General features: G+C 43.3%; 1 protein-coding gene across 1 annotated transcript in view; it reads left to right on the top strand.

Moving 5' to 3' along the window:
- Positions 1-259: 259 nt before the first annotated feature.
- Positions 260-17,028, top strand: part of kiaa0825 (KIAA0825 ortholog) — a 105,905-nt gene continuing 89,136 nt past the window's right edge. Inside the window, exons 1-6 of the mRNA XM_030104892.1 lie at positions 260-641; positions 4,909-5,045; positions 11,699-11,858; positions 12,226-12,408; positions 12,536-12,721; positions 12,805-13,129. Coding sequence (XP_029960752.1) covers positions 4,915-5,045; positions 11,699-11,858; positions 12,226-12,408; positions 12,536-12,721; positions 12,805-13,129 — 985 coding nt within the window. The 5' untranslated portion in view covers positions 260-641; positions 4,909-4,914. The remainder of the gene's footprint in view (positions 642-4,908; positions 5,046-11,698; positions 11,859-12,225; positions 12,409-12,535; positions 12,722-12,804; positions 13,130-17,028) is intronic.

The raw sequence follows: 17,028 nt of genomic DNA on the forward strand, positions 1-17,028 counted from the left end.
GTGCGGACCGCTCAACTATTTCCAAGAATAGGGGGGTGTTCCACATAGTTGTAATTTTTGTTTTCATATTGATGACATTTAATTACATAAATATTGAAAAAGTTAAATTATAAACACTTATAACATGTTCCATAAAACATAATGAGCTTTAATTGGCGAATTTGGGCGGATTTTTATAAGTTTAGATCCTGTTTCCCCTGTTTGGTTGATCAGTTGGTTTTTTCCATTGAGCGGAAGTTTTCACAGAGATGCTTCCAGGTTGTTGTCACGGACGCTTTCGGGCTCTAGAAACAACAGAAAAAACAGGTTATCACAGTCTTTTACTGAATAACAGGAGCTATTATAGCCACCTGAGAGAATAAAATGTAAATTTCGCTGGATATATCTTTCCGGAGTCGCGCTACTGTTCACCAAACCTGCTGTATGTCGCGTTTGTTTAATGTTGAGTGACAGTGGTTGTTTTCAAGTATGTATTTATATGAGAATGCAACACGTGCTGCCAAACAGTGATGATCCAGCGATGTTTTTATAAAAGCGAATGAATGCCGTGGATATATATCAGCAAAATGTGGGTGGCCGTGATGTCGGTCACGTTTTCACTGGATTAACCCTGGATGGATTAGCAAAGGATCTTGAAAAGGGTAAGGCAGGAATCAAAACAGAATCAGAGCAGGCACTCTCTGCAATGCTTTTGTGTTTTCTTCATGAATCAACCTACACATAACACATGCATGTATTGTCACGGGAAATCCGCGAATCCATTGCATTTTGTCACACATTATACTCAGATTTAAAGGATTGGGGGGTTGTAATTCACTTCTCCTCCTCCTGTGTAGATTATCTGTTTGGTTAAAGGTGGTAAGATGACAATAGTTTTTTTTCTGTTTTTTATTTAAAGAAGCTACTAAATCCTGAAAAAAATCAACATAAGACAAGACAAGAATTTACCCTAGTGGAGACAGCCACAATAAAACAGCATAAATGTTTCTATGTATTTTTATTTCAGAACCATCACTCATCAAATGCTCAATAAATCTTTTACACTGCTGTGTCCAACCTGATGTCATGGGATGCTGAAGCAGATCCCACCTGATGAGGAACAAAGACAGGATGCATCCTGAACATACTACCAATTCTTTGACAAACAAAGCGATGGACAGTAGTCACAAACACAGATTCACACCTATAGACAATATTGAATCCCTGATTACATGTGTGTTTCCATCCTGTTGGAAAAAGTCTGAATAGTGTGAGAAAACCCACACATGCAAACTCCACAAAGGCATGCCACAAACCCAGCTTGGATTCCAACTTAAGAGCATTTTCGCTGTTAGGACTGAGCATCATCATGTCATTTGGCATGATTTGGGGTAACTGTGCTCTCTTTTTGTGACCAAATTGACCAAACCATGTGATAACACACACTGAAATGAACAGTCACTCCGAAAAAGACTGATTAAGAGAAGTATATCTACACCGTACTGTCCATTCATGACACCAGGTTTTCAAAGAACTGGCCAACATTTTGTCAATGAAAAGTTGGCATCCTTGTTCTAGTCAGTGCCATGGGCTCTAAAGTCTTGAAGAAATTCTTCATCAAGAATGAAGGATTGACACACAAGACCTTTAACACAAGACTTTAACACAACACCACCTTGATTTTTGCGATATCAGATTACAAAGCTACCCTATAAATTGTAAATGCTAGTAATTAATTTTTAGGTGAAAAGCAAATCAAATTTAATAATTATAGAGCACTTTTCATGCATGTGCAGCACAATATGCTTCAGATGTTAAAACACAGTTACAAAAGAAAATACACTAAAAATACAAAAAATGAGACATCACTTCAACTAACACTGTTTTATACTTCTTCTTCAACTTACTGAAATATTTCATGCAAATATGTTTTTCTCCTTTTCACTGTACATCCAATTACTTTCACTAAGTATTACTTCTTCTTCTTACCAGTTGGTTCAAGTGTGTCTGAGTCAGAGACAGATTTACTGATGCACATGTTCTCTTAATCTTTAGCCTGATAATTGCTTTGTTTCACATTATCTGGATAGAATAGGTTGTCTGTCTTAATCGCTTTATCATCCTCTATTTATTCCCTCCGTGATATTGTTTCTCTGTCGTATGTGTCTCACAACCCGGAAAGTAAGGTGCTCATTGAACATGTAAAGCAAGAGTTAAAACGAGTTGGATAAAGCATCATCAAAGATGAATGGATGGACTGTTGTCATTGAGATGCTTCTCAAATTGTGGAAATGGTTGCTGACATGCTTTATTTACTCTGCACTGTCACATTTTCGTCACCTGGAAAAGTACGACAATTGAGACAATCTACTTTTGCATGTGCATCATCTTTGCTATACCGAATGCACATTCACACTGTGCTACACTGACTGAAAGACTGACAGTCTGAATTGCATAAAGTGACACAATACGATCTCCTCCCATCTGACAAATGTGTCTTGTTATTCAGCTGTCGAGTCATTGCTCAGCACACTTTTAATATTGCTGAATGATGGTGATTACGCCACCAGACAGCAGCGAGTAACATTGGGAATAAGTCATGTATTATTCATTCCCTCGGAGTGGGCTCGTCACACAGACATTTGTTATGTAGATGCAAGTTTTCATTTTCCGAACAGTTTTAAACAGCATATTTCAGGAAGATATTAGGTCCACCCGTTTTCCTGTAACTGAGGAAAAAGTGACCGCGACATTCTAACTACATTTGCACCTTTTCAATTTCACTGTCACGCCTGATGAGACACATGTGGTAAAGCGTTTTCCCACCAGGTTAAGAGGAGCTTTTGGAATCCGTGTAACACAGCAGGCCAGCCGGTTGTGCCGGAGCAGTAAAGCCTCGCTCTCCCATGGGTTCACATGAGATAGTTATCGCCACTGTTGTGATCTTAGAATATTCACCTGTTTAATTTATTATGTTTCCTTTACAGCAGACTGTTAGGTACCCCCTTTAAAGTAATGTTGACTTTAACTTGACATGCTCTAAGTGGTTTTAAAGCGGCAGCCTGGGGGACACGCTGCTAAATATTTCAGGACAAACTCATTACTGTAAATGGGCTTGTGTGTTAGCCTAGCTGGAGTAGACAGGCAGCAGCAAGAGAGATAGGACAGTGACGTGTTTGTGTGTGTGTGTGTGCGTGTGTGTGTGTGTGTGTGTGTGTGTGTGTGTGTGTGTGTGTGTGTGTGTGTGTGTGTGTGTGTGTGTGTGTGTGTGTGTGTGTTTGCGGGTGCGCGTGGCGTCTGTGAGGCTGCGTTTCTTCTCCCGTTCTAATAGCTGTGGAGTTAGATTATGTCTGAGGCAGGCAGACTTCTCAGTGCCTGGCCCAGTTGTCCCTGTTGCAACACTGTGAAACACACAGGGGCTCCTCCAACATCTGCTTTCTAAAGAGCTAATGACAAGACAATGGAGACTGGATGATTTAAAGTATAGTACTAATGAGGCCCTGTGTGCTGTCTGGTGAATCCTAAGACGCACACACACACACACACACACACACACACACACACACACACACTCACACTCACACACACATGCACGCAAGTAGTCCCATGCTTAAGATAACAGATGAAATGATGGCAGACCACAAAGTCCAACAGACATAAACTGTGGACAATCAAACCTTCTTACCATCCATCTCTTCGTTTTACATTCACAGAAAGAGACGATCGCTCACCAACACACACACACACAATGTTACACACACACTCCAGACACACACACAGAAGGACACAATTCAAAATCACTGTCTTGCATAGTCCATATAATTACAATGTTGCATTCATAATCCATGGATTGAAAATCCTCTCCCCTTTCAGCGGCGACTGTGCGCAGACCCCCCTCTCGGGCTGCGGCGCTGAGGGAGCGTGATGATGAGGGGAAGCAGCGAGAGGGAAGAAGAGAGGGAGAAATAATAAAGGACAAGCTTAACTGGTGAGGCTGTCAGCAGAGGAAAATAATATTTGTCCAGCTGGACAGGCCTCCCTTTGTGCAGGCTAAATGAATGTTGAGCTTCCTGTCTACCCTGTCAGGGAGAGTGGCACAGACTGTATGCGGCGGCGAGGAAGCAGAGGAGTGCAGGGAGCTGTTTGGAGTTTGACAGGGATTATTAAAATCAGAGCAGATGACGAGACGGGGTGAGAGGCGGAGTGTGAGAAAGCCAAATTGACACAGACACTCTCCATTACCTTCCACTTGACTCGCGCTGATGACAATGTTGATATGAGACCCAGCAGCGTGGCACCGATGTGGGATTGGCTGTTAGCATGAGCGTTAAGCACCACAGGGTAGGGGGGGTGGCCCTCGGTTCGGGAAGAGACCTAAGGAGATGAGTTGTTTATTTAAAGCCTTGACTGAAGAGCATCTCACCTCATTGTTTATTTATTTGGTCTTTTCTTGCCAATGTTAACTCACTGTGGCGTCAGTAGGTAGAAGTGGTTGGAGGCTGAGGCAATGCATTTTGATCAGGGGCCCTCCTCCTGCAAATGGCTTTCCGAGGAAAGAGGAGGGGTGACTAGAAGTAACTGTTGATAACCTTCCTTTTGTTTCAGGTGTGTCAGCTGAATTTGATTTGTGCCTCCTAATAACATTCCTCTTTGAGGAACTTTCAAATTATTAAAGAACGTGTGTGTGGTGTGTGTGTGTGTGTGTGTGTCTGTCTTTTGATGGACAGCTGGGATAATACAACACTCCAGATTGTACAGTGGATTGATGTCAGTCTACATTGTTGATTCAATCCTGACACTGGTGATGTCTTTTTCATTATTTTGTTTTATGAACTCATACACATCACATGTCGTGTTTTTAATAGCATAAGGCCGTCTCTCTCCCTCTCTCTCCCTCCCTCCCTCTAATTCTGTTTCTCTGTGTTGCAGAGCATCATGGAGTGGCCAGGGGATTTTCCTGAAGACCATGCCTTCGTGGAGTTCCTGGTTCCGGGGATTTCCTCTGATCTGGACTTTGAAACGTTTCTTAAAGACACAGAGGAGAAACTCAATCTTAATGCTGCCAGGTTAGTCAGAGCCGTGAAGAGGTCCATCTGACTGGCCCCGCTTGTCTTCATCCCAAATACCTACAGCATAAACCATTTTAATGCACCTTTATGGTGATTCCTTTCTTTCCGTGAGTGTCAGTAGATGACAGGAGACAGAGTGCGATGTAATGTTCTGTGTCGATTGGGAAACTAAACACAACCTCAGTAAAGGGAGAGTCAAACTGTTATTGTGACAAAACATAGTTAAAGCGTTGTCTTTCACTGTGATGAATTATATTGCTTCTCAAACAATTTCCACATATCGAGGTTTTTCCCTGACGTGTATGAAGAATAAGGAGGAAAAAGCTGAAAGGGAGAGCACCTTAAAATATATGTATTGTATCTTTCTTTCTAACGCTTTGTCTTTCTAATCGTCTCAACCCTTCCAGTGTGTTTATATAGCAAACTGATCTGAACTATGAATTTAAATATCTTCAGGCTTTTTGTTTTTGTGTTCTGAGACCTCTGTCTTTGGTGTATATGGATATTAATTTTCATCTATGAGAACTTTCCAGTATCATCAAGAAGTTGCTGGTAAAACTATATATAAGGTCCATGCTGACACATCTATTTTCACAAAAAACACATGAAACTGGTTAAAGTAGCAGCAGCAGCAGAGTGTGGAGGTGTGGAAGGCCATATTATTACCATGGATTCAGGTTCTTGACTCTCAAATATAGTAATTAAAAGCAAAGTTTGATTAAAAGTGATTCAGACTGAAATAATAATGTCACAGCTGAGATGTCTATTTGAAGGAATGAAGCACGAGAGCAAATAATCCGAACTGACTAGAAGCTTAAAGACACTGTGTAGTCAGACGAACACATGATCATATGTCTATGTCTAATTGCCTCAGCACCATCCAAGTTATTATAACTTTTTTCATTCAGCCTTGTCTAGCTCTTCTTTTCACAGACTTTGTTTGCTCTGTTGTTTGTCCACTCACTTTGGCCTGCTGTTGTCGTCGACAGTTTACTGTTTTTTTTGGTGACATTTTGCTTCAGGCCGTATTTCCGACGGACTGATTTGCCGAGGCGAACTTTAAAAATTAACTTCCAAATGTTCCCGATATTTTGGGTCAATCGCTTTAAATAGAAACTGAAATGGGAGTCCTCTTTTGCCTCTTCAGTTTTATTAATTACAAGGACAGCCTGTCCATCATGTGCTTCGGAAGAAAACTATACTTAAATCAGATTTTCCTTTTTTTATTATTATTATTTCTGTGCACTGACGGCTGGAATACAGATATCTGGATATCCGTCACTGATGGCAGACACGGATAGTTGGAGAGCCCAAATAGATTGATAAAGAGTGAGACATGGGGGCAGAGAAGAAAAAGAGAAATCTATATTTCAGGTCTTTTATCGTTTGTGGCGTAGTGAGGCTGAGGGCAGATGATGAAGGACAGGCTAAATGTAGCAAGTGAACAAAGCCTCACTCTGGCACCATTAGTGTCTGGGACTCATTCCTTCTTCACTCTCTCCCACTGTCTCCCTCCCCTTTTCTCTTTTTCTTTCCTTCCTCCTTCTAAATGGGAACATAATAATTGAAGATTCCACATCTTGAAACGAAAACCCTTGGGTAGGTAATTCAAGGCTTATTACTGAAGGCCGGGCCATTTTTCTGCTTTCTAAGCATTAAAGGGTTATTTTGTGTTCCTGCAGATGGGAGAGGGATAACCATTATGAGAACAAAGCGTCCAGATAATGGAGAATGGGGCTAAAAATAAGGCAATCCTCCTCTCGCTGTGGGGGACCACTGGTCAGTTTCTCTGTCAGACTGCAACTAACTTCCTTGCGGGCTACTTCAGGACAACCCGTTTTCTCTTGGGATTCATCCAGGTGAAAAAAAAAAAAAAAAAAAAGAATCCCGCGAGGCCTCCGTCTCGACCAGGGTGGGCCGCGAACATATATACACAGATGCGCATGCAAGTACATCCAAAACCCCCAATCTCCTCCTTCCTGGTTGTCTTATCAGTGTCCAGGACAAATTACGGAAGAGAAACCAAAAAAAGTAGAGGAAACGGAGCTGCTCACACCCGTGAAAGACTCCAACCTGTTTATGGGTCGAAGTGACTGGCCTGCTCCCTGTTCTCAGATGTCAGAGATTTGCCTAAGAGCTGCCCCCTAATTGAAGGAGATTAAGATAGGCTGACAACAGAGCTGGCTCCCTCAAATTGAAATGCTGTAATCCATTAGTTTTCATCAGATGGGATAGAGCCGGGGCGGGAGTGGGGCCGGATGGGGTGGGCCACCAGGAAAAGACCTCTAATGAAGTGTCAGTAAGGGCCCGGAGACAGACAGACGGGCCTTCGGTTTCACACTCGCAACACAAATGGCTCTCACCAGTCGCCTGACAATCTTGATCAGGATCCAGTATCAATACTTTTTTCTGTTTGTGCGTGTTTGCGATTGAGACTGAATAAGCAGAAGGAATCAAACACTTTCCACAGTAAAATATGGTGCTGGGTTCCCTTTCAGTATCTCTAGTACTTGCAGAAGAGCTGATTTTGTGTTCAGCTGCGCGTGACACGTGTGTTAAGTTGGTCTATCAGCTGTATCAGTTCTCCGGTATCGTCAGCTTGGCGGGATGCTGATGGGAGGATGAGGGGCGAGGGCACTAAGTGGCCGACAGCCTGGGCCAAGACGGGATTTGTTTTCAGCCTGTTCATTCAAGCCCATTCACTACTTTTCCCCTCGTAGAATGGGACCCTTTGATGGAGGAGATATTTAGTTCTCAGGCGGCTGGTTTGGCACTGACTGGAGCTGGGGCTTATTTGAAAAGGATCTTCCTGCCCCGGTTGTCTCCAGTCCTCCCCCCCCGCCTCCTGTAGGCGAGCGGAGGGGAGCGGAGCACGACAGACAGACAGCCCCACAGCAGCCCACCCACACTAAATTAATTCTGACAAGGAACTTAAGATAACGTCAAAGCGCTGACTAATCGCAGGATTGGGTTTCTGTAAGTCAGGGAGCTGTGAAATGTGCCATCATATCTAATAAAAGACCTCCAGTTGCTCCCTTTCTCTCCCAGCAGTGGTGAAGGTTGGGGGGAGCGTGACTGCGGTGTCGACTGTCGAGCTGAACCGGTCTGAAAAACAATTAAATTTCATTTCACCGGCGAGCGTGTGTGTGCGTATGTGTGTGTGTGTGTGTGTCAGTTGGAGTAAGATGAGTGACGTGTTTGTCAAGAGGCCTAAAGAATTCTTTCCTCCTAGTTTCCTCGACCTCTTTTCTCATTCTCCGGGTCTTTTGTTGAGTTCTGCTCCGGCGTTTTTGCCATTAACGGTTTGTCCATTGTTGCCCTAACTCGCAACACTGAGAGGTTTTATTTTCTGTGACTGCTCTGTTTTCCGCCAGTTGTTACCTTCCCCTTTCCCTCGCACCCTTTCTGTCTCTTTCCAATGCGTCTGAGCCGCCGGCAGTGGAAGTCATCAGGTTCGGAGCTAATCCTGCCAAGTTGATTAGGCCGCAGGTAGCATTCACACCGGCGGGCAAAAGGTCGCCGCATTGTCGAGAGCTGGATGGACTTCTTGACACAGACCATCCACATTGACTTTATAACTTACAGCACAGGGCCTTAAGGAGGGGTAATTGAAAGGCGAGAGTAAAGAAAAGAAAATTAGGTAACGGAGAGTTTTGAGGGGAGAGAAAGAGGGAAGAGGGGAATAGAGAGGCGAAAGCTTTGGAGTCAAAGTAATGCAGCTGTTGTTGCAGTAGCTATTAGAGCACAGTGTTTCCTCCAGTGAGGGCAGGAGTGAGATGATGGGAAGTGGGACTGGAGACAGACTGTGTGGCCGATAAGCCATTTTCCTTGGCCGCATCCGAGATTTACCTCGACACTTTTGTTCTATGTTCAGACAATCCCAGAGAGCGTCTCAGACTACCAGGACAGATTGAAATCTGTTTGTCGTCAGCTCTGTTGTAAAACTGAATGACAGAGAGAAGTTTGTCGTCTACTTATACATTTTCCGTTTTAATGAACTTTGAAAAGTTGGTGAAAAAGTGAGCTACAGATGGAAGCTCATTTTAAACCTGCTGTCTACGTAAAGTCCTGGGGTGGAGCCCTGAACGAATATCCCTGTTTATGACGTACTATAAACACACATATAGTGCTCCGTGCAGTCATTTAATCTACAGCAAGGTTTCGCTGAAAGACGTGGAGGAGCAATCTCCCCTGGAGATCCAGACTTTTTTTCTTTTTTTAAGTGAACCATCAAGCTTCACTTTTTTTCTTAAATGTTCGTTCTTGTTATATTTTTTCTACCCTGCATAGTAAGAAAAGAAAAACTTGTTTGTTTTTTTTTTTAATTGTACTGTGTCCAAAGCTACATTTGATCAAAAGTCATACTGTTTTCACTATATTCTTGAAAAAACTAAAGCCAGGTAATGTTTGTCGTGAGCTGACGCCGTGAGGTTTGGGGCGTTTGGGGGAATGCCTGCTCCTCACCAATAGGCAGGAACGCGCGCCGCAACGCCAAAACAGAGACGCGCAGCTGAAATAACACAGCAGAGGCCCTCTTTAGTGTTTGATAGCTCCGTACTTGTGTGACAAATATCGCTTGGCGTCAAATGACTCAAATACACACGCGCACACACACACACACACACACACACACACACACACACACACACAGACACACACAAAAAAAAAACACCCACTTTATAATCAGGGTTTCTGTCAGTCAGCACATTGGTGTCAAGAGAATGAAGTGAGATGCATCATCTGGCCTGCCTAAAGAAGAAGAAAAGAGCGAGAGAGGAGGGTAGTTAACGAGAGAGAGAACAATATCATTAGGCAGTGTTCAATCTAGAGGATAGCAGTTTGTAACAGTCTATAACATTTTATCCCCTTGCGTTTTTCCCCTCTGAAATGAAAGTGTGTCAGATTGAACGGTTATTTAATGTGTTGCCATTGTAAGACATCTGGATGCGTTCATGGCCCAGAAGCAGGCAGGAGGCAGTTTATAGACCTGCAGTAGGGTATAAGCCCGATGGGGAAATGGCTCTTTGGCTTTGTATCATGTATACTAAAACATATACACACACATGCACACACATGCACACACAGACACACGCAAATTTGGGATTTAGAGATGTTAAGTATACCTATATTTATAGTTTTATATTGTATTTATTGCCCATAAAATATTTGATGAATAATTTTTTTGGAATGTTATGATGAAGCTTGTTTCACAGTGAGTTTTTGCAGAAATAAAAACTATGCATTTATATAAAACTTTTCAGAAATCCCCTTAAGTAATCGATAAAATATGCCATTAAAAGGGTTCAAGCTCTTCTTTTATAGGTGTTCTTGAAGTTACTTTCTTAATTGATTTTTGTTCATTAACTGATGAAATGCACAGTTTATCATTTAAAAAAAAAAACGCTCACACGTTTACACTCCTACATACATTCTTTTATGGAGTGTTATGCATATGCATGTCTACGGGCATGCAGTCATCCAAATGTGAACACAATAGCAGCGTTCACAACACCGTGACATGTTTAATTATGTAGGTGTGTAGGGCTACATACACACACACACACACAGACACGCACAGTCTCGTATTTCTATCCTCGTGGGGACCGTCCATTGACTCCCATTCATGTCTAGCCCCTAACCCTGACCCTTACCCTAACCCTAACCCACACCACAATAAAGCCTAACCCTAAAGAAATGTTTTTGCACTTTTACTTTTTTCAGTAACAACAACATGGTCAAGAAAACACTGTTTCTCCTACTTAGGACCGGAAAAAGGTCCCCACAAGGCACGTCGTTCCACGTTTTGCTATCCTTGTGGGGACATTTGGCCCCAACAAGGATAGAAATACGAGAACGCATGCACACACACTCACACACAGCGTCACATTCCCCGATATATATGCCTGGATTTGCATGGAAATGACTAAACATGTAGCGCCCAAAGATGTCATTTCTAATCTGTCATATTAAAGAGGAAGCTGAATAGCTGATGCTGTCTGTTAAAATCAAAAGAGTTGTGTGTATGTGTGTGTGTGTGTGTGTGTGTGTGTGTGTGTGTGTGTGTGTGTGTGTGTGTCATGACAACGAGTAAGACATGAGAAGGCAAGAAGTGTGTATCTCAGATGCCTGCCGATGCCTGTAATGCCACTTCACACCAGATATGTAGCACACACACACACACACACACACACACACACACACACACACACACACACACACACACACACACACACACACACACACACACACACACACACACACACACACACACACACACACACTCTAGTATACAGACGTCTGTGTACATTACTGTTGATGCTTCTGCATCTGTCTTCCTGCAGTGGAAACACTGAATGAGAGTGAAGGAGAACCTTGTGCAACACGGTGTGTAGATCTGCATGCATTTCCAGGGTCTGTGCAGTGTGGCGCAGTTTGCACATTATTCCAACATGTCTGCAGTATTTATTTGGATATGTTTGAGTGGTTAGGTCTTATCTCCTGTCTCAACAATCAGCGTTCAGTTTGTGGAAACTGTTCCTGCAGATGACAGTTTGGTCACAGCAAAGCAGAGGGGGGAGTTGATACAATTCAATGTTCATTTTTTCTGAAAAGTATTTGTAAAAAAAAGACTGTATTTTCTTTTCATTTAGCATTGAACAGCAACTGAAGGAGCTCCAGACCAAAATGGGAGACTCCCGGGCAGGAGATCGTCCACCGAGTCCGACAGAGTGCCTCCAGTGGTTCAACCTCAGAATGCAAAACAGCTTGAGGCCAGGACATCAGGAGCTCCTGGACTTCTTCAAAGCGCTGGTAATGTGTCAGGATGATGAAGACACTGATTGAAGACGGTCATAATCATCTTCTCACTGCTGCTAATTTGAAATATTTTTAAAATAAATTGCCGCTTTGAGAACAGAGAACTCTGAAACACTGATGGGATGTTATGATAACAATTAAATCAGCCTGTATTATATTTTTAATTTCACACTTAACTACAGTTATAGTCCTTTATTAGTACTTAGCTGTCTATTGAGTAGAGGTCCTGTTTATTATCAACTCCTTCAGAATCAGACGACCCTCCTATGTCCAATTACGCACGCGGTCTCGTATCTTGAGGTAATTTTCTCCTTCCTATAGTAAAATTAACATCCTCATTCCTCTATTTTTTTTTTTTCAGCACCACTACTTGAAATCTGAAGAAGAGGCGAAAGAAGAAGTGACACTTCAGCTACTGTTGAAGCTGTCTGCCAATTGTGGTGTTAGCTTTCCCCATGCTTCCTCATCTTCACCTCTTCATCCTCAGATGACGGCCTCCTCCATCCACTTGTTACATACGGTCAGAGATGACTCTTCATTAGAGGTAATGCCACATTTTGCTCCATCTTAGTGTCTCCTCACATTTTTCTAATTTGTTCATTATTTTCAGTTGTTAAATAAGCTAAAATAAAAGCATTTATCTGTATCGTGGTGATGTATGTTGTGTTTAGATCCAGGAGGCGTGGGATATCGTTCGCCTCCAGCTGCGCCGCTACCTGATGGACCGACTGTCTTCACACAGCCCAGAACATCCCGAACTCAGACCGAAGTCCACTCTGTCCATCACTGAACGCGTTCACTGTCTGCAACAGCTTTTCTTCCTTTACCCCGAGTCAGAAGTGCTCGCACAATACCAGGTGCAGTAAAACTGATCATCTGTTGTGGCGGACAGAAAATGATCAGTATTATTTTTATTTATTTATTTTTTTTCTAATTCTAGGGTTTAAAACGTCAACATGTGCTGGGTATCCTGCACTCATCGCTGTGCTCCAGCCCCGGCGGTGAGACTGGCTTTGACCGACTGGCGAGGGGTTTCTCCCATGTGATTCCCCTTCTCACCCAAGCCTTTGCTGAGGAGCTCCAAGTTCTTTCGAGATTAACAGAACCCCACACGGTCCTCGGTTTCCTGAACGCAGCCTACCTTGGCGCGCTGGTCCAGGAGCTGACCACCCTGATGGAGAGGGAGTCCGAGACGGCCCAGAGAGACAACACTACACTAAGTGGCAAGGTCAAAAGATATTCCGCCAGGTCCCGAGCCTCTGTCGGTAAGTGGTAGTGTTAAGAAATTCACTTATTTGCTCATTGTGCTCCTGTAGTCTTTCTCAGTTCCACTTTTGTAGTACCGTTTTAGTCCAAATATAAGTCAAACCACTCTCTCACCCTGGTTTTGCTACATGCTCTCTGTCTACCTACTCCTCCCTCAGTGTTTCATACTCACGGCAGATTTGACTTGCAGTATTTCAAAACGTCAGATATCTGAACCAATATGGTAATCATTGACAAAAAAGTGTTTGCAACTTTCTCCCAGGTCTTCCTCCTCTCCTGTCCTGCTCGTTTTTGAAAAGCCAAAAATTGAATTTTTCTCTTCCCTTCACACCCCCACTTTTACTTTTCTGCTACTTTCCAACTGTTGTGTGCAGTGATCTGAGCCAAAACCAAGGCCCCTGTAAGTGACTGTCAGTAACTGCTGTTCCCATTGTAATTGCTTTCTTTTTACTGCCCTCTCTCCTGTCTGCCACCCTTTCCTCTTTGCCAGCGAAATAGAGGAACATTATTTCCCAGCCCGTGGCTTCTTTAAAAGAGGAAATGCCTCCAAACACTATTTGCCACCAACTGCATCTTGGACTGTAATATCCCCTGATCTCAAAGAGACTGCAGGTCTGGTCAGAGTATGTTGAAGTCAGTTCATTCCCTTCTTCACCTGTGGAGTAAGGATGGTGTCATCTTGGCTAGTGATTTATTTTGTGTTAATATTTGTGGCTCGCCTCCCCTCTTCAGAGGAATTTCATAAACAATAATGATGAAAAAAAGTTCATTAAAACATAACAAGGGCAAAGCAGCAGCAACAGCACTTTAATACAACCTCATGACCTAGCGGCAGAGAAAGGAAATTGATTAAATTTAACCTTCGACTGAATTTTCAAGCAGTAATACATCTGTTTAGGGGAACAACAGGGGGTAGAGGAAAAATTGGTGCAGGAATAAGAGCAAAGTTCAACATTCTATTGACCTTGTTACAGAGTGGGATGGTCTTTGAGAAGAAAAAAAATATTAATATTTGCTCAAAAAAACACACTGTGCCTCTTGGATGGAACAAACCCTAATCTTACCGACCGGGACTAAAGGGGAGCGCAGACACACACCACGTCACTTCTGAGGCCCGATATTCTTTTAGGCTGTTTTATCTTGGCCTATTTACAGCTTGCTGAGGGTAAAGATTCACAACAACAACAAAAAAAAAAAAAAGTGTGTGAGCCATTGTTTACTTTTTCAAAAGTGGCGCACATGTCAGCTTCCCTGCAGAACAGGGAGAGAGGTGCCTTTGCATCTGCCATTCTTCGATAAACACACCACCAGCCCTTTTCTACTCCCTCCATCTCCCTCTTTCCATCTCCCTCTCTGTTTTTTTTTTTTTTTTTTTTTTTTTTTTTTACTTTCCCTCTCCTTAAACGCGAGATGAGAGGAGGCAGCCAGGATAATTGGCCATGCGTCAGTTGGGCTGTTTGATCACGTAACGCGGCGGAGGCTACACACCTACGTGCCGCTCAACAAACCGTCAAATGTAGCACCGGAGGCAGAACACGGCTCCAAAGGGAGCGAGGGACCCGTGCTGTGTAATGATGGTAAAATGGAGCAGTTTTGCCTGTGCTGGTTTTACTTACGTGTGTGTGTGTGTGTGTGTTTGCTTGCATGTGTGCGTGTGTGCGTGTGACTATCAGCTGAAACACAGCTTTGAGGGCTACAACTGGGATTACATTTTTGTGTTGTTTATTTTTTAAGTCCCTCCCAAAAAGCTGAAAAATGCACATATCCGCCACCCAGATGCCCGTGGCTCCTGAGGAGCCAAAGCCCGAACATTAATGCATAATCTGCTTTCACACTTTGCCGTCTATACAGTGTGCTACGCCCATAATTGTCAAGACAATTACGACAGCGGTTTAAAAAACTGATTCTGTTTTCATAAGCATCCAATGACTCCTTAGATCTCTCCCTCCTTCCCCGCTGTGTTATTGTTTATTTCTGAAGTAAATGCAGGCGGTAGGTATATTTTGATAAGAGCCATGCCTGCGAGACTCTGTGGGATCCCGGGGGAGCGGCGCTGTCTGTAGCATCAGCCACTGTCAAACCACTGAACCATTTAACAGCATTCACAGCAAGATCTGCCTCCTCTTTTAACCCCACCGACTCAAAGGCAGGCTCTGACATTGTACCTAGACAGATGTGAAGGGTCTCAGCCCCCAAACCCCCCTCCTCCTCCTCCTCCTCATCTTCTCTTCCTTTACGCCATTTCTCCCATGTCCACTTCCTCCTCCCTTTTTTCTTTTTTTTTTTTTTTTCTCCATTTTCCTGTAGTTTTCCAAGTGTAATGGGGTGAACAGGGAGACCGCGGATTGTGCGAGACAGGTTGGTTGGTCAGGAACAATGCAGGCTTTAGCCGTCACTAACACACCTCACTGCATCTGCAGGCCGGTTGGTGGGCCAAGTCTCCTTGTGCGTGTATGTGTGTGATTTGAATTTTCCCTTAAAAAAGGACTGTAGACTGAGTTTTCCACTTATGTTGTTCCGATGCCTTTTATTTTTAGAGTTTTACAACTTTCAGGTGATCATTCTTTTCTTTATCTTTGCACATTGCATTTGTCAATATTTTTTTCAGAATTTCAAGCAGAGATAAAGTCAAAGTTCTATGGTTTTAAGTCGTGCTCCTTTCCAAACAACAAATCAACAAAAAAAAAAAAAAAAAAAAAAAAGTGTTTGCTTCGGCACAGTTTTGATGCGTTTGAACCTGCTGCATTTTGCCGTTGTGTGCGCCTGTTCGGTTATGTGGGTGGACCTGTGTCCATACTTTCTTTTATCATTCATTTCCCTTTATCTTTGAGCCTGTGTCTTGTGGGTGGGCTGCCTATTTGTTGTTAAGTCAATGCCAGTGTGTGTGCGTGCGCGCGCGCTAATTGCGGGCTTACTTAGAAAATTGTGTGATCAAGAGTCAGTTAATACATCCCTTTTAAAAAATGCATCATTAAATTTCCATATGGCGTCAGTAATTTGCATGCGCGTGCATAGGAGAGCCATGTTTTGTAGGACATCAAACGCTTTCATTCCAACTTCCCCGCATATACACTCGCAATTTATTCCCTAACAATCGACCACAGGGGTGAAGTCGAGGTTGTGAAATTCTGTTCAAACACTTTGCAACCCCATTTTGATAGCGCTGATTTGAATTCCACTTCCACTAATTTCCCCATATGACGACGTCGGCAGGTCCCTATAGATAAAAAAGGATTGAGTTAGAACATGTATAGCAAGCACATTCACCGCCGTTGCGCTCCCCCCCCCCCCCCCCCCCCCCACCCCACCCCACCCCCACCCCTCGCCCTTTTCTGCCTCTTTGAACTCTTTCTTAGAAAAAGCACAGCAGCCTATTCAGCGGGGAGAGAGGTTCTGTAGTGACGCGAGATAGCTCGGCTGAGGCTCTGACTGGCATTGGAGGTGCTTGTGGGGATTGAGGCTACTTGGGAATGGCGTTTGTTAATATTTAATAAGAGCAGCTCCTCACTAGATCATATCTCTGCCTGAGTTTATACACACTGTCAGCCGGGGACGTGCACCCGCATGCTTGCCGTGTAATTATGGAGTAGGTAGGGGTGTTTGTGTGTGGCATTGTGTTCACATGGGCACATCTCTTGGCACGGTACTTACAGTTTATGGATGATATTTCTTTATGATGCTTTCCTGCTGTCCTTGTAGATGATGAGAAGGCCTTGTTTAAGAAAGTAGCCACACAGCGGGCACGGTTGTTTACTAATCTTAATGAGGAGAGCTCGGTCTTTACTCTTTTGTCGTATTTATTTGTGCATGTCAGCGCTTATATTCACTAAATCATGGCTCCAATGAAATCACAGAAAAGAATATGTTTCATGGCCCTTGAGAATGTGTATTATGTGTG

The sequence above is a fragment of the Salarias fasciatus genome, chromosome 12 (genome assembly GCF_902148845.1).
Source record: "Salarias fasciatus chromosome 12, fSalaFa1.1, whole genome shotgun sequence".
Lineage (NCBI taxonomy): Eukaryota > Metazoa > Chordata > Actinopteri > Blenniiformes > Blenniidae > Salarias > Salarias fasciatus.